Source organism: Cibotium barometz, chromosome 64, assembly GCF_041138505.1.
Source record: "Cibotium barometz isolate CiBa-2024 chromosome 64, ASM4113850v1, whole genome shotgun sequence".
NCBI classification, from domain to species: Eukaryota; Viridiplantae; Streptophyta; class Polypodiopsida; order Cyatheales; family Cibotiaceae; genus Cibotium; species Cibotium barometz.
This window is the reverse complement of record NC_141109.1, coordinates 27,099,201-27,124,429: the sequence shown is the minus strand read 5'-3', so window position 1 is coordinate 27,124,429 and position 25,229 is coordinate 27,099,201. Positions and strand designations below refer to the sequence as shown.

The 25,229-nt window shown below is 37.6% G+C and overlaps 1 protein-coding gene across 1 annotated transcript; it reads right to left on the bottom strand.

Annotated features, from left to right (window-relative positions):
* Window positions 1-3,023: 3,023 nt before the first annotated feature.
* Window positions 3,024-4,299, bottom strand: LOC147603472 (RING-H2 finger protein ATL79-like). The gene has a single exon (XM_086796606.1). It carries the CDS (start codon window positions 3,790-3,792, stop codon window positions 3,097-3,099), a length of 696 nt encoding a protein of 231 aa, XP_086652732.1. The 5' UTR covers window positions 3,793-4,299; the 3' UTR covers window positions 3,024-3,096.
* Window positions 4,300-25,229: the final 20,930 nt, after the last annotated feature.

Sequence of the window (25,229 nt, the reverse complement as noted above, 5' to 3'; positions counted from 1 at the left end):
GTGTAATCAAATTGATGGAATTAAACTTTTCATATTGTTTACTCTTAATAAAGTGGAAATTGATAAATTTTAGAGTGAAAAAAAAAATGGTCAGCCATTTAAAGGAGGTTATGGCAAAATTTTCTTAAATTTGGTGAAGTAAGTTTTTTTTTAAAATTCAAAAAGAGTAATCCCCACACTGCTTGTGTATTCTTAAAGTGTTATTTTTATTCTATGCATAGAAAAATGCATATTAAAACTTCTTTTATTTTAAAAGTGTTATTTTCATTAGAATTAATTTCTATGCATAGAAAGATGCATATTGGGAATATTTTGATTATAAAAGTGTTACTTTCATCAAAATTGATTTTTATGCATAAATAGATGCATATGTGAATGAATGATATGTGATGTGAAATGGATGTGATAAGATGCAATGTAAACTGGATAGATGTTAATGTATGTGAAGTGATGAAGATGTATGGGTAGATGCAAGTGGATGAGATCTGATGAGGATAAATGAGGAAATAAGTGATGAGATAGAAAAAGGTGTGATTAGATGAGAATGGGAATACTTATGAAATGAATGTGGATTGATGTGTGGATTGATGTGGGTTGATGTGTGGATAATGTGGATTGATGTGGGTTGATGTTTGTGTGGATAATGTGGAATTATGTGGAAGGATGTATAAATGATGTGGATTGATGTGTGGGTAATGTGAATTGACGTGAATGGATGTATGGATGATGTGGGTTGATGTGTGGATAATGTGGATTGACGTGAATGGATGTATGGATGATGTGGATTGACGTGTGGATTGATGTGGATGGATGTGTGGATAGTGTGGATTGATGTTGATGGATGTATGGATGATGTGGATTGATGTGGATGGATGTATGGATGATGTGGGTTTATGTGTGGGTAATGTGGATTGATGTGAATGGATGTATAGATGATGTGGATTGACGTGTGGATTGATGTGGATGATGTCGATGGATGTATGGATGATGTGGGTTGATGTGTGGATAATGTGGATTGATGTGAATGGATGTATATATGATGTGGATTGATTGATGTGGATGGATGTATGGATGATGTGGATTGACGTGTGGATTGATGTGGATGGATGTATGGAAGATGTGGATGGATGTGTGGATAATGTGGATTGATGTGGATGGATGTATGGATGATGTGGATTGACGTGTGGAAAGATGTGGACGGATGTATGGATGATGTGGATTGATGTGTGGATGATGCGATTGGATGTGATTTGATGTGGGAATGATGTGATGTGATAGGGATTGATGAAGAAAAAAAATTGTGGGAAGATGAGAAAAGATGAGGACTAATGTTAAAGGATTGGAGTGATGAGAAAAGATGGAAATATTGTTGGAACTGTATTTGTATGTGAAATCTGTTTTTAAATGACTGTTTTATGTCAAGAATGCTGGGGAAGCATTTTGACCGTCTTGTGAATGAGGTCACGGAGACCTATCTGTTAAAGTTGCACATCTCGTGTACTTCAAGAGTTTATTTGTCACCATACTCATCAAGAAAATAAGGAAGAAATGGGTCAATTGCCACTCCAAGTTCTACATGTTCAAGGAATAAGATATCTTTCTATTATTTCAGTCTCGCATGGATCTGCTAGAATATTGAAGCTCTGGTGGGTGGGATGATTCTGGAAAGTCAAAGAAATCTATGATGGAACCTTCCTTCTCGACACACTTAACGGGGGCAGAACGTTTCAACGGCTACCTCCTATGACCCTACCAAACACCAATGCCACCAAATCCCTTCATTAAGGCTAAAGGACCACCAATTCACTACTTGAGCATCCATGACCATCATGACATCACCCCTCTTCAAACAATCATGAAAGATTCACCTCAAGTGAAGAGTGACATGACACAGTCTTATCAAGAACTTTCAACTCCTCTATGCAAATGCTACGTGATGGTAACTCTTTTTAAATCCCGCAAGACACAACTAATCTTGGTGTATCTGTTTGTTTGCATGCATTACCCCTTCTCACTCCAAGCCATAACCCTTTGCTTATAATGACCTTCTATGTTCTTTCTCGCCTTCCACATGCTCTACACACAGCCATGAAGAATACCCTATATCCACCCAAGGGCCAACTCCTAACCCTAGAAAACCCAACCCCCATAGCCAAAAAAGAAGTACCACTTATCTGTACACCCACACCCCTTAAGGTAAGTCCAACACTCTCAAAATCCAACAGCCTCTAGTTCCTTCTTCTACTTCTAGTTACACAAGCCGAAGTTACCATTACCCCAAAAAACTTGGACTTCCTATGACGATTCTTGTTTTGAGGTCCTCCTTGCTTGGTCGATTGAGGTGGTATGGATGGAGAAATCTTCGAAACCCATTTCAAGGCAGATTTGGGTTTTCACTTTATAGCTCATTGTATCTTTTAATTTTTTTCATATGTAGGTGTTACTATGTGGAGGTAAAAGAATTGAGAGTTTTTTGAATAGTGGACGCTTAAGTGGAGGGAGTTTCCATATATTTTTTTGATGTGTGGAAGTTGAAGTGGAGTGAGTTTCCATATATTTTATTGATGTTGAAGTTTCCTCCTTGTTGCATCCCTTGATATAATAGTGAGATGTGGTATAGGCTTATGAGTAGATTACCCACAAAGACACACCCTATCGACCAGTCAATCATAGATCCTGCATTCTTCATCCATGTACAACCAAGTATTACGAATTCAAGTAATGTTTTGGAGGCATAGCCAGGAAGGATGCTACGAATTGCTGCCATTACACTATATCTCTATTTGTAATATCCCAAGAACCGTGGTATTTCTATCATGGATACCTTTTAACTTTTAAGAGGTATCTATGAGTTGGGGTGATCCCAATTAGTTCCATAAATTGAAGAAAATTAGATTGTGACTAGCCCTCGTATCAAGTAATGAATTATAAAGCACTTTACCATAAGGGCTAGAAAATGAATGGATGTTCGTAGAGGTGCTATGTGCCCCTCTGTGTCTCCTTCAACATCTCCCACAAAAGCTTGTGGAGCAGGTCTAAGGTTTTCTTCTTGATGTTGTTGAAGTTTGACCTTAGGTGGTGCACTACTAAGAAACCCTATGTATCACGTTGTCGTGACGTGGACGGTGTCGCTGGGGAAGTGCAAGACTTTTGGCTATGAGAGTAGTTTTTAAATCCCAGCAAAGAAACACAACATATAACGCCACTCTCTGGTGGTGCTATGACGCTTTGCAGTCGCACTGGCGTGGATGTGCTATCGTTGTCCATGAGGTCCCCCCTGCAGGTGGGGCAGGACGAGTGCTTGTACAGCCACGTGTCGATGCAGCCGACGTGGAAGCCATGCTGGCACTTGGGCAGCACCAGGATCCTCTCTCCGCTTCGGAAATCCACGAGACATATGGGGCATTGGGAGGAGCTAGCATCCCCATCTTGTGCCACCTCAGACTTGCTACCAATGTAAACCATGGTGGGCAGGGCGTTGACGTGGCTCTTCTTCATGCCGGTGTTGGCCTTGCGCGCTGCAGCTGACTCTGCCGATGTGCGAGCTATAAGCCAGCTGAGGAGACAGCGAGTTGCAATATGAATGCAGAAGGCCAACACTAGCACGAGCAGCAGCGCTGCGGTGACTATGATGACTTTAGTGTTGAAGGCCGATGTGGAGTTGTAAACGATTTCATTTCCAGGTCGTGTATTCTGAGGAGGCGCATGTACCATAGTTGAGCGGGCAAGGGCCACTGTATTGTCACCACCACGCGATAACATCTGTTTTCTGCTCAAGAACGATGCATACATCTCTCTCCCTCCACACAACGAAGATACTACCTGCTTTCCTCCATGTAGTTTTGTAAGCTAAGCCTACATGCTTTCTCTATACTAATTATCTATGAAGATTAAGTCATGCAAGTATAGTCTGTTCTTTTCTCTCTCTCTCTCTCTCTCTCTCTCTCTCTCTCTCTTTCCCTCGACACAACGAAAACACTAACTCATAGTCTGTTCTTCTCTTCTCTCTCTCGCTCCACACAACGAAAACACTAACTCATGAATGTGTAACTACATATGTAAAGATATGTAAAGGTAAGCCTATTTGCTTGCTCTATATTAACTCTCTCTCTCACTCTCTCCCTCCACGCACAACGAAGCCACTAACTCAACAGACAACGAAGACACTAACTCACGAGTATATAGCTTGCCTAAAGGTAGGACTACAAACGCGCTCTCTCTATCTCACCACAGAACAAAGACATGACTTGCTGATCAGTGTTTAGCTTGTCTCCCACGACAAGGTAAGCACACATGCTCTTTACTTATTATCTATGGAGAAAGTGGCCTCTCCGCCGTAGTGGATCCAGGACAACCGCAATACGGGTGGGGACAATTGGAACTGTTCCGATGACATCGACGTAGTGGATGGCGCATCTTTCATGTGGATAGTGCGATGCGCCAGTTAAAGGGATGATGGGAGGATGGCGAGTACAGTTAAAGGGAGCGTCTGGACCATAGCACTAGTGTCTCTATCTGCTTCCCTTTTTCTGAATCCCCTTGTAGCAATAATCCCAACGCAAGCGTGTCTACAACCTACACTACAACCCTGTAGCAAACTTGACCTTGGGTGTCAGTGCCCACTTTCCCATTGATTTTACCTTGCGCATTATTCCACTTGGAAGACATTATTAACAACTTTCCTAGTCCTTTGCGATAGGATTTCACCTGCCAATACTCCCATATTGGTCCCATACCATACATAGAGAGGAAACTCAACATAATTGTTCAAACACTAATGTTGTTGTTTTTGCCTTCTTCTTGTTATTACTAAACGTGGAACCTTGCAAACTATTGTCATCACTAACGAGCAGAAAGGCCATATGTGACACCATTCTATCTCCTTCCTCTTCATCAATCCCCGTGGGGGTAATAATATTGATGCCACATTGTCTACAACTCATACAATGACATTCAACCTTGTAGCAAAGATCCCAACCTAGATATCTTCTTGTGCCTTTACCTTGTGAAAGATTCTCTTTTAAGTAGGCGATAACCAATGTCACCAACCCTGCAAATATAAGCCTAGAACTATACTTTTCCTACATGGATTACCAAACTTGCACACCATTTTGACACCTGTTCACGAATAATCTATTCTTTCTATATAGTACCTACACCTTTAGAATATCTAGATATAAGTTCAAAACATACAACATCCCTACTTTAATAGTGTTTTAATTGCCTTACTACTATTAGTCCTCCTGGCTAAATCTGCCAAGCTTAGTCATGCACCATATTGGTATTCTTTTCCATGTATAGCCTTCACTAGGATGCACAATTCACACTTAACCCATTGAATACATCAAATGCACAATTTTGTTGAACATATCCCAACCTTCCCTTGTTTTGTTTATTCTTTTCCAAAGACTCCAAATTTAATACTTCACATCCTACTATAATCCTAATTTGACATCTTCATACTCCTAATTTGACATGTTCACAACCAACTATATTCCTATGTGGAGAGGGCTTGACTAGTCACCCCAATTATAACACATTAACACCTTTCATATGCTTATCTACTAGTACTCCCATATTATTCCATATGCATGCTGAGGGGACATGCAGAGGACACTTAACATAGTTGTTAAAGCACAACTATTTTTTTAATAACACTGTTCTTGTTACTCACATATATTAAGCTTACAAACTTAGTACTCCCACTTAACAAAGTTGTTAAAGCACAACTATTTTTTTAATAACACTCTTCTTGTTACTCACATATATCAAGCTTACAAACTTAGTGCCATCCCACATCCCACTAACAAACACAAAGGCTAAATGTGATACCATTCTTTTTATTTTGCATCATATGATTTGGCATGGGTCTTTTCACCTTTTAAAGCCAACAAGAAGACAAGGGGACCATGACACTATTCCTCTTTTATCAATCCCCTTTTTGGTAATAATTCAATGCCACAATGTATTACAACCCATACAACGACATTCAACCTTGTAGCAAAGATCCCAACCTACATATCTTCCGTTTTTACCTTATGGACAATTCTTTTTTTGATTAAGCTGAAAACCTATGTCACCAATTCTACTCATATGAGCCTAGTACTATAGTTTTTCTATAGAACTGCCAAACCAAGACATTGTCTTAAAACCAATAATTTTCTACTTTTTGTATAAAATCCACACTAGATTGTGTGACCTTTATGGGAAAGACACGCTTTTTCCTTCTAGAATGTTCGATTATCTGTGATTCCACAACATACAATAGCCTTACCCTAATAGGGTTTGCACTACCTTACTACTAATAGCACTCTTGTAAAATCTGACAAGCTTAGTCATACACCATATTGATATCATTTTTCATACATAGCCCTCATTAGAATGCACGCTCGACACTTAACTCACCAGACACGCAAGGATGCACAATCTTATATAAAGTATCCCATTTAACTCAATAGACACACAAGGATGCACAATCTTGTATATTGTATCCCACAATCTTATATAAAGTATCCCAGTCTTCCATTGTCTTGTTTCTTCCTTGCCAAATATTCAAAATTTTGACACATTCACAACCTACTACATTTACATGCAGAGCCTACATTTTAAAACTTTTATATACCTTTAATGACCCAAATTGGTAATGTTTTATAGATTCAACCCATAATACATCCACTAGAGCCACACTTTGAGTTGCAAAAAGATCCCAATCTTCACTTATTATCTTTAATTCTTATCTTTAGAAGATATATTTTTTGGTAATGTTTTATAGATTCAACCCATAATACATCCACTAGAGCCACACTTTGAGTTGCAAAAAGATCCCAATCTTCACTTATTATCTTTAATTCTTATCTTTAGAAGATATATTTTTTGGTTTAGTCCAAAATATATGCTTGTGATATTCAAAGAGATATCACTAACATCCTTTTCTTGTCTACATACACTAAGCCTACCACCTAACCTACACATATCTATTATTTGCATATTTACATGGATGTTCTTATTTATACTAATTTATAGCGATTATTTCACCATATAAACCAAATTAGGTATTCTTTTGAAATATATTATTGTACTTTATAATATTTCACATATTTACTAAAGAGTCACACCTCGTATATTATTCACATCAAAAGAATTCTTGTTTAAAATCATGTAAATACATTTTTTTGGTTTTTCTTTAAATGTTGAATAGGTGCATTTTCTTCAAATATTGAAGCTCACGTTCTCTAGGTGCATTTTATTTGCTAATATAGAGCTCAATAATTTTTTTCTATCATGTGAATAAGAAATTGGAACCAATAGTAGTCATGGGAAAAAAACGTTTTTTTCTTTTTTGGGAACTTAACGAAAAGAAAATTTCTTTCTAGAAGATGAAGTCTAGACTGCTCCATCTAAGGGTACCTAGTTTAGGGCAGAACATGCCCGGTGGAGTGGGGGCACTATAATGGGTACTCTAGATAAGGGGGTGTATGCTATAAAACAAATCCACAAAGACCTTCAAAACAGATCGGTGGCAATACAAATCAACACCGAGTTAGAAAGATTGGTCCTGGTGTCAGTATGGATCCTGGATGCTCAAGACACAGCGTATAGGCTTCCCTTCTACAGTTTGATGAGTATATTCAACATGGTGGAGTTGCCCGTGGATAAGGATAAGTATTTGGGCCAAGTTGATAAGAGGCTAAGACAAGAAACAGTGGAAGCTTCAAGAAGACCTCGTGAGGAAAAAGGCCGATCTAAAGAGAGATCAGCTACCAACATTTGAAGCTCTTCCTGAGAGAGTGGTGTGTTGGGAAGGTTGATCGGAAATGTTCAAGCTTTTTTGAAAAAAGATAGAGAAGGATCACATCCCTCCTACAACTTGACAGCGTGGAGAAGAAGGCAGGCTTCCATAACATGAAATCTTGCTATAGCGCAGGGCCATTTCTCAAGCATCTTTAGTGCCCCCTTAGCCCTCTCGGAGGAGACAGGGTGACGCTAAAGATGTCGTTTACATGCTGCATCTCTCTCAGAAGAGAGAGGTGCAACATGCAAGCTGATCTCAAAATGTAGGGAAAGAAAGGTGTCTTTAGGGCTACCAATAGCCTTAAAGCAAGAAATTACCTTGGAAGAACTAGGAGAGACTATAAACTCTCTAAAACCAAGGAAAATCCCTAGGATTGATGCGATTATTCTTCCAAATCTTTAAGCCCCTCTCCTTGCTAGTCCCCTTCTGAAGGTATGGCAAGAATCCGTAGGTTTTGTCACCCTTCCATTCTCGATCAATGAGGGAGTGGTAAAACATATTCATAAAAAGGGGCCGAAAGACGTTATCACTAACTGGAGACTCATAATCATGGAATCATCTCCTACAAAATATTTACAAAGACTTTGGCAAGAACGTTAGTTGGTAGTCTGAATGATTGGGTTAGAAAAGGGCAAAAAGACTTTGGCAAGAAAGTTAACTGGTAGTCTAAATGACTGGGTCAAAAAAAACAAAAACGTAAAATGATGATTTAGTCTAGACCATCAAGCTCTATGGGAAGAGGTAGAATGTATGTTGCAAACTAGCCAAGTTTATGTGTTCTCTTTAAGATAGTCTTTGATAAGGCCTATGATAGATTCAAATGGGACTTTATATACTTCGATCCTTAAGGGACATGGAGATGGGGGAAACTTTGTCATGGGTCAACATTCTATTTGGTCATGCTAGAGCATAAGTCACTCTTAATGGGAAGCTAACAAAAGCCTTTGACTTGAGAAGATCCATTTGATCGGGATGTTCTCTTACCTCGCTCATGTTTACAAATAGTTACAGATACTCTAGGATGGCTTGTACAAGATGCTATGAGAGGGGTGGTTTTGCAAGATGAGGTTATCTAGTTTTGTTTAGTGGGTGCCCTTGGGTTTAGCTTGAAAACATGGATTTTTTCAAGAAGAATAGCCAATCTTTCCTAGTTAGTCAAGGAGTTTCACGTCAAGGTCTTTTAATGAAACATCACATGCAAAGTTGGGCAACTAAAACTATAATTTGATTGAATATCCAATAATTGCAAAGCCCCTTTCTTTGGGAACCAAAATTGTATAGAGACCATGTCGGAGGTTTGGACAGGTAGACTAAATGTGAGTAAATTGCCTATAACTTTTACATAATTACTCATATATGTTCCCAACATATCACAAATTCACATAACATAGAGCTTAACTTAATTTATCGATCAATTTTTGATGTGTTCTTTTAAAAGGCATTACAATTGTTAAAAACATACTATTTTTTCCTCCCAACACATCTGCCATTTAAAATGCTTAATTTGTATGGATCTAGTGATAATTAATTAGATTGGGGAAGATTAGTAGAATATGGATCTAAGGTAAAATTACAAATCTAACGGTTGGATTTTTGTAGATTTACTTTATAAAATTTGTTATGACTATTAGAGGCCCATTAAATCAATTGTAATTTAATTCTACAAAATCAAATACTGAATAATTCAATCTAAAAACTCTAGGGATCAATATACTTGTTACCATGAATTTATTAAAAACAATTAGGCTTAATTTGAGTATGGAAAGGTCCATTTTCAATCCTGCCAAATGAAAATTCTCATATTGTGTCCACTCTCCCCTTTTCAAGTCTAAAACTAATCCTAGTTAGGTTTGGAAATCTAAGCTTGGTAATCTTCAAAGCCTAGATATCATGCAATGTGTGAGGCTTGGGTGGCCTCAAATCTTATATATACATGCCACTTTATGTCCACATCAGCTTTAAGAGGATCCACATAAGCACCATGCCACCTCACCTTACCACCTCCACCCTCCATGTCAGCATGGTCAACCTAGTAGACCATGTCCACATCAGACTTTGAGAGGATCCACATAAGCACCATGCCACCTCCACCCTCCATGTCAAAGTGGTCAACCTAGTTGACTTCCCACCTCATCATCCTAGTCATCATTAATGCTATATCTTCTTGTCACCTTTGCATGCCACCTCGCACTTGGTGACATGGCATGCCACATGAAGGAATAGCCACATCAGCCACAATAGTGCCACATGTCAAGCAAATGCTACTTGGCATGTACGCCTGAAACGTGGCACCTCCTTCCTACCTTCCCATTTTTTTTCAAAAACATATTTTCAAAAAAGTTGATTTAGTATATTTTCAGTATTCTCCAAAAAATTAGAAATAAAATATAGAATTTTAAAGAATAAAATATATATAGCTTATTAATATAAAATAATTTAAAAAAATCACTAATTTTAAAGGATTATATTTTTAAAATTAGATAAATAATATTTTAAAAAATTCCATGCTATTTTATTTTATTTCTTTTAAAATTTAAGTATATTTTTTCAAAAAATATATAAAATATATAATTTTAAAGAATAAAATATATATGACCTATTAATATAAAAGAAGTTAAAATCATAACTTTCAAAGGATTATATTTTTAAAATTATATAAATAATAATTTTTAAAAATCCATGTTATTTTATTTTAATTTTTTATTTTTTTATTTTAATATTTCTTAAAAATATTCTATGTGTAGGAAAAACCTTGAATAAAATTTGAGAAAAAACACATAATGAAACAAAATGTAGTTATATAATTATAAAATAAAAAATATATTTGTATATCAAGTAATGATAAATATTTAGATTTATAAATATTTATTATTAATTTTTTAAGTGGATAATAGTTTTCTTTTTATCTTTATGTTTATCTTAATTATCCACTCATTATCTAATCAATCATGGATAGGAAATTCAATGAGATTTGAAGTGGATAAGCTATTTTTCTTATATAAACACACATATCTAGTACTATCCCACACACATCTCTAGTATTATCCCATCATTGAGACTTCATAAATTTTTCTCTCTTAGCTTCCTTGAGAATGGGTTCTCAAAGTCATAGGAGTGGACTAGAATTACCCCCATCCACCAAGTTCAAGAGGAGGAGAGGAAAAGGGTAGCTCGTGAGAGAAAGAGAGAGTGGGTAGCACGTCAACAAGCAACACCTTCCGTTTTGGCGATGATCCAAGCCTTGCGCCTCCTCTTCCTCTTCCTCTTCCTCTCCCTCTCCCTCGGCCCTCTTCTCCCCCACTATCCCTTAGTTTAGATAATCCACATGAACCAGCCCTTCCTGAGCCTCCTTATTTACCCACCCCCTCCTTTGGTCACCCACATAGTGTGGATAGGAAAGAACTATCAAAGTCAAGGGCACATCGTCATGCCCATGCAATCTTCCAACCCTATTTCAAATAACTCATGTCTTCATCACATGCATGCGTGCTTAATGCTTTGAGCAACCAGCCCAACCTGGCCAAGTGCAGGGCTTTTTTGACATTGGAGGTCGAAGATAGAGCAGAGCTGGTATGGCGGTGCTACAAAGTGTTTGTCGTTCCTGTACAGTTAACAAGAAGAGGAACTCTATGGATGCTTTGTTTGCTTGACGGGAGCTTGATGGGCTATTGTGGCAACCATAAGCAGCTCCTAAATTAAGGGTAAGGTGAGTGCCACATCTCACATCCTTTCCATAGCACCGTACGCACTTAGAGTTGGGTCTATTAGAAGGTAAAGTTTAGAGACCAATGAGGCTGGTGCTTTGTGGGCTAGTAGTGGTCGAGTAGTTAGATATGACCACCTACTAGATGAAACCACTAGAGCCTTGATAGAAAGGTTTTGGGAGGAATATTCTCATGCCTCACTAGTTTTCAAGAAATCTTTCCGTGTAAGAAAGTCACAAGAGGAGTTTTCATTGAGCACGGTTCTTGCTTTCTTGAAGTGACCCAAACTGAGTTGTATTCTCAGTTTGTGGCATCATATCTAGACCTTAATATTGGGCATAAGTCATTTGAGGGGTGTAAACCTTGGTTTGTGAGGTACTCATGATAGCGTGACACATGTTGTCATCGCGCTACCATGTTGAGTTCCAATTATTTTATGATGTATTTCATTCTCTTAGTGGGCATAGAGAATTTCCTCAGAGTCCTCGTGATTTCATCCACTCTCTTTTATGTGCACACACAAAGGATGCTCATTTCCATATGATGCCTTGTGTGGAGAGCAATTTTACATCATGTGGTTCACTTGCACATCTATAGATAGTAGATCTTAATACAAGTGACCAAGAGATAGTGCCATGGTGACGTTATGAGTATGTGACACACCAGCTTCAGAGTGGTGGGTAGTCGAGGAACATATACCACATTGTCACTTTCACAACCCCACCCACATGCTCGTAGAGTTTGGTCACCATCGGAGCATGTTTGTGTTATGAATTAGAAATGTTTCAAGTCTCTTAGTGCTCGAGAGGCGATGGAAAATCTTGCTCTTCCCCATGCCATTGTACCCAAACATGCTCCGATGGTGACCAAACTTTGCAAGCATGTGGGAGGGACCTTCCCCCCCCACATAAAAACACTTCTTAGTTATTATTTTCTTTAAGAATTTCTAGTGAATTTATTTTATTTAAGAATCCTTGAGAACTATAAGTACTTCCTATAGAGCCAATAGAACTCTCGTGCTGCCGAATTGAATTGTGCACCATAGCCATCCGACCAAACCCATGTCTGGAGCCATGTGATCCTACAATCTTGTAAAAATTCATCATGGAGATAAAAACACTGTTGCACAAAATGTGCATCATGTGAATGATCACATCACTCATATAGAAATGATACTTGATCGCGAATAATGACACAGGCCTCGAAGGTACTCGCTATCCCATCTACATGTGCCTTTACATGATCGCTAATGTGGACCATAATTGAAACCTGGTGAGGTAAGGAAGAGAGACAATTAGGATACAAAAAATAAACTAAGTAATATAGCTCAAACATGAGACAAATATTATGAAATATAACCATTACCAACCACAGAGATTACCCCACTAATAGGAAACTCTGCCAAGCATGCTTGGAACTGACTATCCTAGCACTTGACACAATGATTGTGCCATATATAGGGGTATACTTTCTCCCTAAATATGCTCACGCAAAGTTTATCCACCATATCGGAGCATGTTTGGGTACGATGGCATGGGGAAGAGTGGGATTTTCCAAGGCCTCTTGAGCATTAAGAGACTTAAAAAATCCACACTAGGTGCTAATTGATAACCCAAACATCATCCGATGGTGACCCACATGTGGATGAGTTTTTAATTCAAAAACATTGTGATATTTTTATCTCTCCTCTCTCCTGGATCAAACCAAATCAAAAAGGGAGCCAAACTAGTCCAAATCTTGTGCAAATTCAGCCAAACTAGTCCAAATCTTTTGCAAATTTAGTCAAACTGAAGCTGGAAAATTCTAGAACGTAGTTGGACTCAATTAGTGGCCTCTTTCACCTATAAATAGACCCTCATTCTTTTGTATTCTCATCTTTGAGCTATACCATGCCAGTATTACATTAAAATAATGATATTTTCTATTATCCCTTAAAAAACCTTTACTTTTGGAGAGATTGGAGCTTCTCTCTCTTCAACAATCCTTGGAGCTTTCTTCTCAACATACTAAACCAATTGATTGGTTGGGGGCTTCCTTCTAAGATAAAGAAGCAATCCAAATGAAGAGGTAAGAAGTAATTTCATGGTTTTCATTAATAATCTCAATGATTTCACTTCTCAACCCCTCTCAAGCTTGAGAAGCTTCTATTTAGTTATTTTCAATGCAAATTAAGCTCTCTATAAGAATTCTAATGATTAATCACAAAAAGTTCGGATGCTTTTTATATATATCTCTCTCTCCCCAAAAGAATGGTCATTCCTATGATTAATTCTTATTCAAATGGATGCTTCTCATTGATAAATTCTCAATTCAAAAATCAAACTCTATGCTAGTTAAGCTAGAGGTTTAAAAATGGCTTTTTTATGCTTTTATGCTATAATAAAATTATAGTAAACTTATGATTTAATTCCATAAATTAGATTTAGGTCTAATGATAGTTATTCTATCATAATTATACTACAAAGTCTTATTCTTTTCAAAAATATTAAAAATTATCAGTAATAGCAGCGGAGCTATGGTAAAATTTTTAGAAATTAATACATAACTTATTTTTATGCATAATCTGAAAAGAGGACTTCCTACCATATTTTAGGATTGGTCATCCTATGCTAAAAGAATGATTTTCATCCCATTCATGGAAAACTAATTTTTACTATTTATGCATAAATAATTAATTAAAGAAAAGAGAAATTTTTGGTAATTTTATTTTTATGATAAAAGAGGAATTTCCATGACAATGATGATCCATGTAATTAAATGGAAAAAAAAAAGAAATGGTGGTATATGAAAATAATTAATATTTTTCTAAATGAGAAAATTTATATAAATTTATTTTATGTATGAGAAAATTTAAATGATAAAAGAGAAATTCCCATGAAATTTGGAATTCAGTCATTTAAAAAGTAAAAGTGGAATTCTTGGCATATTTGAATTAATGGATAATTTTATTTAAATTTAAAGAGAAATTTTAGATAAATTTAATTTATGCATGAGAAAATTTAAATGATAAAAGAAGAATTTCCATGACATTTGGAATTCAATTATTTAAATGGTAAAAGTGAAATTCTTGGTAAAATTGAAATAATGGATATTTTATTAAAGAAAAGAGAAATTTTAGATAAATTTATTTTATGATAAAAGAGAAATTTCCATTATATTTGGAATTCAATCATTTAAATGAAAAAAGAGGAATTTCCAAGATATTTGAGATCCAAGAAATTAAATGGAAAAAAAGAGGAATTTTTAGCACAATTCAAATTATGAATATTTATCAAAAGTGAAATTTTGAGCATTATTGGGAAATATGGGTAGAATTGATTTTTGTAAATCCCATGAATCTTTTACTCATAAAGAAGAATATTGAATATAATTCACTTGAGAAATTTGAGAAAGAATATGAAAATATCCATCGAAACTAGTGGATAACATTAGTGTGTAGAAATTAGCCTAGTAGTGTGTGTGTGTGGACAATAATATACATGCTCAAGTGGCCAAGTGTTTGGAAATTAGCATTAGGTTTATTTCAATGTGAACTTATCATTAGAAACTGTGCTATGTTTTGTGGAGTGCAATGATGGAAAGCTATGGAGATTCTCTACTTGGTGTATGTTGATGGAATGAGATAAATGATCGTTTAGGTGTGTCTCGTAGGTTTCCCTACACTCTTTTTTTCATTTCCTAAACAAGTTCTCAAATCAGCTCTTGTGAAGCCTCATACAAGCATGGAACCAATATGTCTCTTTCTTGATATGAGTGTATAAAGGCATATTATCTATTGGCATTCCCAAATCTATGCATTAAGCTCTATTCGTAGAGATTAATGCATAGATTAAGCCCTATGCATGCATTCATAATGCATAGAGATCTATGCATAGATTAAGCTTCATGCATAGAGCTCTATGCATGCATTAAGCTTTATGCATAGACCTTAATCTTTTTGATTTTCTATGTATGCATTAGGTTCTTAGGGCTTTTGTATGTATGCATTAGGTTCTTAGGGATTTTTGTATGTATGCATTACTAATCCTTTCCTTAATCTTTTTTATTTTCTATGTATGCATTAGGTTCTTAGGGCTTTTGTATGTATGCATTAGGTTCTTAGGGATTTTTTTATGTATGCATTAGGTTCTTAGGGATTTTTGTATGTATGCATTACTAATCCTTTCCTCACCCTTTTGTTGGTTTTGTAGGTCTTCTAATCTTCTCTTTCAACATCACCAAAAAGAGGTAAGTGCTTCCTATCTTTACTTTCTTTCCTATCTTTTTATCCTCTATTTTTATCCACCAAAAAGAGGGGTTTTGTTTTGTAGGTCCTCTATGCATAGAGCTTAATCTATAAGTAGAGCTCTAATCATAGAGTTTAATCTATGCATTAAGATCTATTCGTAGAGCTTAATGCATAGATTAAGCTCTATGCATGCATTCATAATGCATAGAGATCTATGCATAAATTAAGCTCTATGCATAAATTAAGCTCTATGCATAGAGCTCTATGCCTGCATTAAGCTCTATGCATGTGTAATACCGGGGTACAGTTTAGTTTAGGCTAGCATGGCTTTCATAGTGCTTTATGCATAAGGTCTTATGCATAGATTTATGCTGCATAGGCTTTATGCATAAGGCCTCATGCATAGCTTTATGCTTAAAGCTTTATGCATAAGGCCTCATGCATGCTTTATGCATAAGCTTTAGCATAGCTTGCATAAGGCTTGCATAGCCGCATAGTTTGCATAAGGCTTGCATAGCGGCATAGCTTGCATAAGCTTTTGTATGTGTGTATTACTAATCCTTTCCTCACCCTTTTGTTGGTTTTGTAGGTCCTCTAATCCTCTCTTTCAACATCACGAAAAAGAGGTAAGTGATTTTCTATCTTTCCTCTCTTTCCTCTATTATTATTGTATCCTTGGGTGCTGGAGATTTGTTTTGTAGATTTTCCCAGAAACTTTATGCATAATGCTTTATGCATAATGCTCATACATGCTTTATGCATAAGGCCTCATGCATACTTTATGCTTAAGGCCTCATGCTTAAGGAATTATGCATAGTTCTTTATGCATAAGCCTTATGCATGAGGCCTTATGCATAATAAAGCTTTAAGCATAATTCTTTATGCATAAGGCCTCATGAATAAAGCATTATGCTTAAAGCTTTATTATGCATAAGGCCTCATGCATGATTTATGCATAAGCTTTAGCAAACTTGCATAAGGCTTGCATAGCGGTTGTAGTTTGCATGAGGCTTGCATAGTGGCATAGCTTGCATAAGCTTTTGTATGTATGCATTACTAATCCTTTCCTCAACCTTTTGTTGGTTTTGTAGCTCCTCTAATCCTCTATTTCAACATCATGAAAAAGAGGTAAGTGTTTTCCTCTCTTTCCTCTATTAATATTGCACCCTTCTCGGTGCTGGGGATTTGTTTTGTAGATTTGCACATAAGCTTTATGCATAATGCTCATGCATGCTTTATGCATAAGCATCATGCATAGCTTTATGCATAAGGCCTCATTCATAGCTTTATGCATAGGCTCTATGCATAATGCCTCATACATGTGCATAAGGCCTCATGCATATTTTTATGCTTAAGGCCTCATGTTTAAGGCCTTATGCATAGTGCTTTATGCATAATGCTTTATGCATAAGCTTTGTGTATAAGGCCTCATGCATAAAGCGTTATGCTTAAATCTTTATTATGCATAAAGCATTATGCTTAAAGCTTTATGCATAAGGCCTCATGCATGCCTTATGCCATAAGCTTTAGCATAGCTTGCATAAGGCTTAAGGCTTGTTGCAAGGGGCTTGCATAATAGTGGCATAGCTTTCATAAGCTTTTGTGTGTATGCATTACTAATATTTTCCTCACCCTTTTGTTGGTTTTGTAGGTCCTCAAATACTCTCTTTCAACATCATGAAAAAGAGGTAAGTGCTTTCATATCTTTCCTCCTTTCCTCTATTATTATTGCACCCTTGGGTTCTCGGGATTTGTTTTGTAGGTTTGTGCACATAAGCTTTATATATAATGATTTATGAATAATGCTCATGCATGCTTTATGCATAAGGCCTCATGCATAAGCTTTATGCATAAGGCCTCATGCATAGTTTTATGCATAAGCCCTCTTGCATAGCTTTATGCATAAGCTTTCTGCATAAGGCCTTATGCATATTTTTATGCTTAAGGCCTCATTTTTAAGGTTTATGCATAAGGCCTTATGTATAGCTTTACGCTTAAGGCCTCATGCTTAGGGCCTTATGCACAGTGATTTATACAAAAGCCTTATGCATAAGGTCTCATGCATAGTTTTATGCTTTAGGTCTCATGCTTAAGGCCTTATGCATAGTGCTTTATGCATAAGCCTTATGCATAAGCTTTATGCTTAGGCCTCATGCATAGCTTTATGCATACAGCTTTATGCATAAGACCTCATGCATGCTTTATGCATAAGGCCTAATGCATAATGCTTTATGCAAGGCTTGTGCAACGGCTTACATAAGGCTTGCATAATGCATAGTGCTTTAAACATAATGCATAGTGTTTTAAGCTTATGTGTATAGTACTTTAAACATAATGCTTGCATAAGGCTTCTCTAGCTTGCATAAGGCTTGCATAATATTTTTTTAATATTCTCTTTGTTTGTAAAGATGTGGCATGGGTCATCATCCTCTTGTCCCATAGACCCACAGGTTGAGGCTCTCATTGAGGTCTGAAGGGTTTGCTAGGGAGGTATAGGGAATCTTTGGCTATACTCCCACCCCTGAGGAGCTGGCAGCCTATGCAGCTAGGCACCCCTTTACCATCAAGTCCACCCATAGCCCAACACAGTCCCTTGCCACCAGGCACTTTACCCTTGCTAGGCACTTTGCCTTTCTTTACATTCACCGCTCATCCATCAGCCCCAGTTAGTGCTACAGCATCTCCTACACCTCCACCTTCAGGAGATGTGATACCTCACAGTGATCATGGCTTTCATGAGATTGGCAATCGTCATCGGGGTAGTCGTGGAGATAGTGGTGGTCATACCTCACACCACACTAGCACTGAGAGTGGAGGTAGAGGAGATAGAGGAGATAGAGGAGATAGAGGATGCCTAGGGCAGTGCTTTAGGGGTGGGGATAGTTCATCAGAGTCACAACCACATCATGGTGATGTTTCATCTCCTCAGTTAGTGATGTACTAGAACTTGTTTCATTCTCTGACTTTCTTTGGTTTGTCAGTTTTTCATTACGTTTACCCATGCGATGAGATCAAAATTTCTTTTGGGTTTTTGTATCCTGTGTGGCACATATGGGTGTTGAGGATTGTGTGGTGGTCTTCAAGGTGAATGCTTCATCATCATGTATAGCTTTTGGCTCTTTTGTGTTTATGTCCCCGTTTGGGTTTATGTCCTCTACAGGCTCCTTTTCTCTGTCTCTTACTTCAACCTTGGTTTCGATAGTTTGTTGTCCCTTGTTTTTCCTGGGTTTAGAAGGTTTTGCTTTTTCATTTGGATTATGCTTTAAAGCATGTTCTTCTACCCAAGTTGAAGTATTGTCTTTTGCAGTCTTTTTGACTGTTTCTCGTGCCTTAGCTTGTAAACATGTAAGCACATTCAAGGACACCGTGGACAATTGCCCGTTTTGCATACTTAAGATATTAAGAGTTGTATTCTGTGTGAGACAAGTTGCATTGAAGTAACTCATCTTCGGCAATCTTGGAACATGTGATCAATGCTACATCGTTCACACATTGGTCCAAGGTGTCAATGACTATGGGCATGGAAGCATTCCACACTGTGCAGTCTGCCACCTTGTAAGGTCCACGACAATAGAAACACCACTGAAGTGTCCGATTAATTACTTCTTGAGCAATTTCTACCCTTTGGACTGTTTCTGTTTATTGCATGGGAGATGGAGGTTTTGAGTCCATTGTGGATGAAGCGGGACACTTTTTAAGATCATGATCAAAGGTTTTACCATATATGCAGTATAGAAGAACAGGTGCCTTATATGCACAATGAGGATTGGGATGATCATAGTGATTGCACTCAACACAAGGCATTTCGTTCCTCACTTTTAGAGGCATTAAGGATGTCTGGTTTTGAAGGTTTTCATCCTTTCTTAGAGATGTGGCTATAAGGTTTTAAGAAAGGCTCCATAAAATTTTGGGAATGTCAATTCCGAGATCGATCTTTCTTCCATTACTTCACTTGGTTTAGATGAGGAACACCTCGTAGCGTGATCATCTTCTAGCATGTTGTCATCTAAACGTATTGCTTCTTCACAACATTGATTGAATGTTTCTGGATTGGATACAATGATCAAGTTGTGTAAGCTATTGTTCTTCAAGCCCATCATGAAACATCTCTTCAATTGAACGTCGTTTAATTTTTCCCACGACTCACAATGTGAGTCCCACAATTTTATCCTAAGGATAAAATCTCTGATGGATTCATTTGGTTGACACTCAATTGAATAGAGTTTTGTCACTGCACTCCACTGATCACCTTGTCTAGAAAAGCTATGTATAAAGGCTGATTTCAAGGTTTTGAAGTTGGTCTTGATCGCCGGCATCAATGCGATGAACCATTGACTAGATTTTCCCTCTAAGCATAAGTTCAATGCACGTACCTTAGTGGGGCAGTTGGGATTTCCAAAGGCTTCACATCTCTATTAATACATTTGAATGAATTGAATAGGGTCTACTATTCCGTCATATTTGCCCTTAATTTTAGAAATTGGTACGGTCGTATTTCTGTATGTCACTGAGGCCGTATGTTCGTGCTCTTATTTAGAAGAGACTCAGTGAGTCCTTGGGCCACCTTCCCTTCCTAGACTAGTCAGTATGTCCAAGGTGTGGGCATCCACGAAAGGGTTGGTACTTATAGGATTTGCAGGAATATTAGGCAGCAAGGAACCAAAGCCCGGTGGGATCAAAGTGATAGGGGATGTAAAACCTGACGACATGCTTGTTATAGGCATGCCTAGTGAATTTGTGGCATAGATCTCAATGGCTCAAAGATGTCAGCCATTGGGTTTAGTCCTTGTGTGATCCCTGCCAATTCCTCTATTCTGGCCATATCAAAGTGCCTACGTGCTCCTAACTGAGCAAACACAGTTTTCTTTTTCTTTTGTTTTTTATACTCTCCCACAGCCTATTTAGAGCCTTAAGAGGCTTGGTGGAATCTTTGTTGGATCAAGCGGGTGTCTGTTTGCCCTAATTAGCTTAGGCATTGTACGCACGTGAACGACCTCACAGAGATAATTTTCTAGAAAAACGTATGCTAGTAACTTGCCAGATGGAAGAGGAGGTCCTAAAACCTAGGAAAACATATGCTAGTAACTTCCCAGATGGAAGAGGATGTCCTAAAACCTATTTTCCATCACTGTCTCAATACGAAAAAAAATTTGAGAATTTTTTCCTTGTTTCGATTTTGAAAAACTCTCTATGAGGGAGTTGTAGTATATTTAGAGTACTACAGCTTTCTTTCCTTGAGTCGTCTCTGATTTTGTCGTTTATACCTTCAAAAAGTAGCCTGAATATGGCTCATCATCGTTTTCGCATTGTTTTTTTCAAATTTTTCGTGGTTTTTGGACTCTTTTTTGCTCGAATTTTTGGGTCAAATTTTGAGGCTGCTGGTCAAAGGCCAAAATAGTCAATTTTAACTTCGGACGACTGAGTCCAAACTCAAAGAGCTGGATGTGAGCTTTCCGCTGAGTCCTAGAGAACCTTCATTTGATATACGGTTTAGGAGATACAGCCTCCAAATAGGGGTGTTTTCCAGAGTTGGACGGACTTCACAAAATGAACTTTAGTTCCGTGAAGTTGCACAAAATGGTTCGTGCCGTGAACCGGACTTCACGGAATATTAAATTTGATTTTTTTTAAAAAGCCATCGGACCCCTTTTCAAGGGTCGATGGACTTCACGAGTTTTATAAATTTTGATTTTGATTTTGATTTTTTTTTTGGCCGACAGACTTCACTAGTTTTACAAAAAAAATTTTTTGGGGCGCGTAAACTCTAGTTCTGTGAAATTGTAGAAAATGGTGACGACGTGAACCGAACTTCACGGAATATTAAATTTAATTTTTTTTTTGGCACGTGAACTCTTGTTCCCTGAAATTTTAGAAAATGAAACATGCTGTGAACGAGACTTCACGGAATATTAAATTCAATTATTTTTTTTTGTTTGCGCATGAACTCTCCATCTGTAATAACTAAAGGATACCTTGATTGTGGTGCGTGTGAGTAAGCATAGATCAATCAAGCCCATGAAAGGCATCATCATCTCAGAAAGATATACAGCTCAATTTGGCCATAAGGATTATACCTAGATGCATGGTATATATCACATTGTCTATATATCAAAATCATATAGAATTTTAACAAGTCAATGTAGAATGCTTAGAAAAAGAAATATCACTTACCAGAGGCTGATCCTATCTCTCTAGTACCGGTGCATCTTGACATCTTCTAAAATTTAGCTCGTGGATATGGCATTGTCATTGTGCCTGTCTGAGTGAGTGCCTCAACGATTCACACACCAACATGGAACTCTCCTCTTGTAGTATGTCTCTACCTCATTAGCTTCATGTTGCATGGGTTTAGAAGACATCTCATAGAAGATGTTGATGAAGACGAGAAAACACCTCCTTGCATACGAGCTCATAGGAGTGTAACAATGGAAGAGAGGGTGATTCTCCAGCTATAAAAGGAGCCCTCCTCTCCCTTTCAAAAAAATGAATGAAGCCTTCTCAATTGAGCATTTTATGTCATTGCCATTCTCTTATCTTCAAACCCTTATTCAAACACTCTCTTTACATGTGAATGTCTCATTTAATATTACCTCCTCATGCTTAACCCAATTTTGGACCTCTTTGATGATTCGTGATAAGTGGGATAAGGAGTTATTATCTTGGTGGGCATGTGGCTTCTCAAGGTATCCCTTGCCTTATTGCCGCCCTCCTTTGGAGGTACCAATGGTTTTAGCGGTAATGAGCATGTGGAAAGACTTTGGGGACCATAGGTAAATATTTATGATTGTCTGCTGAGCAATGTTAACACTTACACTCTAGCTTAAATCATGAAGGAGATAAAAGGCAAGAGGCTATGTGAAAATTGAGGTTTCATGCAAAGAGAGGGAAGTGCAATTTTTGTGGTCTAATACCCAAGTTTCAACCGATAATTACTCATCACTCGGGTATTGGTTTCTAAAATTGATCATATGGGTAGGAATCTCTTTATATGCTCTTTCCACTCATGTAACTGATTTCTTAATCCTTTACATTATTGATGATCAGAATTTCTCCCAAAGTTGCTAACTTGTAGGCGAATTTTGGCAGTTTTATAGTCTTATAGTAACTTCTCGTTCGGTTGCTCATTCTCAAAAGTTTTTATATAGGCGTGAAGCTCTCTTCAAGCTCTACTTACCTATGTAATGCTCTTTTGTACAGTCTATATGGATTTAAAACTGCAATTCTCTGTATATCTCTATTTTGTAAATTTTTGGCCATTATTTCTTCTTAATAATGATTAATTTTTCTTAATCTCTTATCAAAAAGAAAATCCCATGTATCTTATCCTCTTGTAAGTGATTGCTATATTCTTTTACTTTAAGACGTTCCATCCAAATCTCCCAATTTGAACGGATGAACCTTACCAACATTCCCCGTATGTTTTTGTTCACATAATCCTGAGTCGGAAGATTTTCTTCCAACAAAGAATTGCCCTCTTGTTTGGAGCTACAAGACTGACTGAAATTCTTGCTTATCCCTGAGCCTTTCATCTTTCCTTCCATGAATTACGATCTCACCTTTGATGTGTTTATCTTTATCTTAACCTAGGGAGAGAAAGGGAGGCTGTGAGGTTTCATACAAGTGTGTTTTGATTCTAAGAAGTGACCGAAGTCCAAACCCCAACTTTGTGTCACATCTTTTGGTGGAGAAGTGGGGTATTTTTTACTTAGAATTATTCTATTTCAACCTCAAGGTCCTACATGATGATTAAAGAAAAGTTATTTTGAAATAAGTAAATTTTCCTTGCTACTCATCTTTTGGTGCAAGATGTTCAACATTCTGGTGTTCCAAGGATCGGAAAGAGAAGACCCAGGGAGTTATCTCCGAGAGTTTAACGGAGCATGCTGCTTGACAGGTTGGTCTATGAAGCAAAGGGCAGAAATACTTTGAGATTTCTTGGAGGGTGGGGCCTTAGCTTGGCATGAGGCTTTGCCAGAGGAGTCCAAGAATTATTGGGAAAGGTTGACCAAAGCAATCATTGGAGAGATTTGGGACAGTGGAGTCACCAAACGTTTTACTATTATAATTGGTGGATGATATTTTCCAAAAGCAAGGAGAGTCAGTTTCTGCCTTTTCACTGAGGTATGAAGCCTTGTTCATCAAATATCAACAAGCTGCTTTTCATGTTGTTGCTTCTTCTTTTTCACCTTCTATGGGAGATTCAAAGAGTTCTTTAGCAACGGAGCACCTTAAGATCAGCAAGTTTATCATGGCTTTGGATCCCCGCTTGCATGGAAAAGTTCTTAGTAAAGATCCCACTAATTTTAAAGAGCCTCTTTGTATTGCTTTGAAGAAGTAGGCCACTCTTCATATTGAGTCCACATTCCAATCTTCTCTGAGTGTGGCGACCCCACCATGAGTAGAGATAGCTTCAACATCTCAGGTGGTACAAGATCCTTCCTTGGATCATAACATTGCACAACTTATGGTGGCAAGATTTGCTGATTTGAAGTTACACTTAGTCAACGCAAGGCCACCTAGGATTCCACGAGTTGAGGATAAACCTAGGGATAGAAGTAGTGTAAAATACTATTAATGTCAAGAGAAGGGGCACTATCGCATTGAGTGTCTAAAATTGAGGAAAAGAGAGGATAAAAATTTAGCACTTTTAGAGGAAACATGCTCATAAGAAGAAGAGGAAGCATTGATGCCATTAATGGCAAAAAGGGGTCCTAAAACTAGGAGCCAAGAGGAAGAAGAACAAGAAGATAAATCTGAAGAAGAAGAGAAAAATAAGAAGAAGAAGAAGTCGTCTAGGAGAAAAATTGGACAATTTGACTTTCCTCTTGGACAAGGATCTCTTAGTTATGACCTCTTAAAAAATCTTAGGGAGAAAATAGCACAAATCACATTTGAGAAACTTTTGGCACTCTCTCCAAAGCTCACAAAGGAATGGGGTAAGTTGGCTAGCACAAGGGAATCTAAGAAAAAGAAGAAGAGGGATAATGGGACTCTGTTTGGTCTGGTCTGGATTTACTAGCGCGCTAGACCCTGAACTTTGGTCATCACCCCATTGATTTCTAGGTTTCACCTCAGGGCCAGAACCATCTTGGAACTTGAAGTTATCGGTGAAATCCATAGCATCATGGCAACACTCATTGAAACTTGTATGCTTCTTTGCATATCAAAGAAAAAGCAGCAATGAATCTCTCTTCCAAAACTCATAAAGAAGTTTTGTCTGAAGCCTCTAATGCCTGAAACCAAGCGAGGGCTTTTCCTTCAAGAGTGAGCCCAAATCCTTCAATTTAAGTATGCTTGTCAACCACTTGCTCAGCTCGAACTGCTTGCCTAAATGCTGCTACATGGTCGTATGGATCTCCCGATCCTTCATACTTCTTTACCAGTTTCTGAAGAGTTGATGGCCTTACTTGTCGTGAATACTCATCATAGGGCCTACGGCCTCTCATTCTCAGTGGGAATTGTTCCTCTCGTTGGAAAGATGGTCCACATGTTTCCAAAATTGGTG

Excerpts from the sequence above, each read along its gene's own strand:
- LOC147603472 (XM_086796606.1), bottom strand. The coding sequence starts at position 3,792 with ATGTATGCATCGTTCTTGAGCAGAAAACAGATGTTATCGCGTGGTGGT.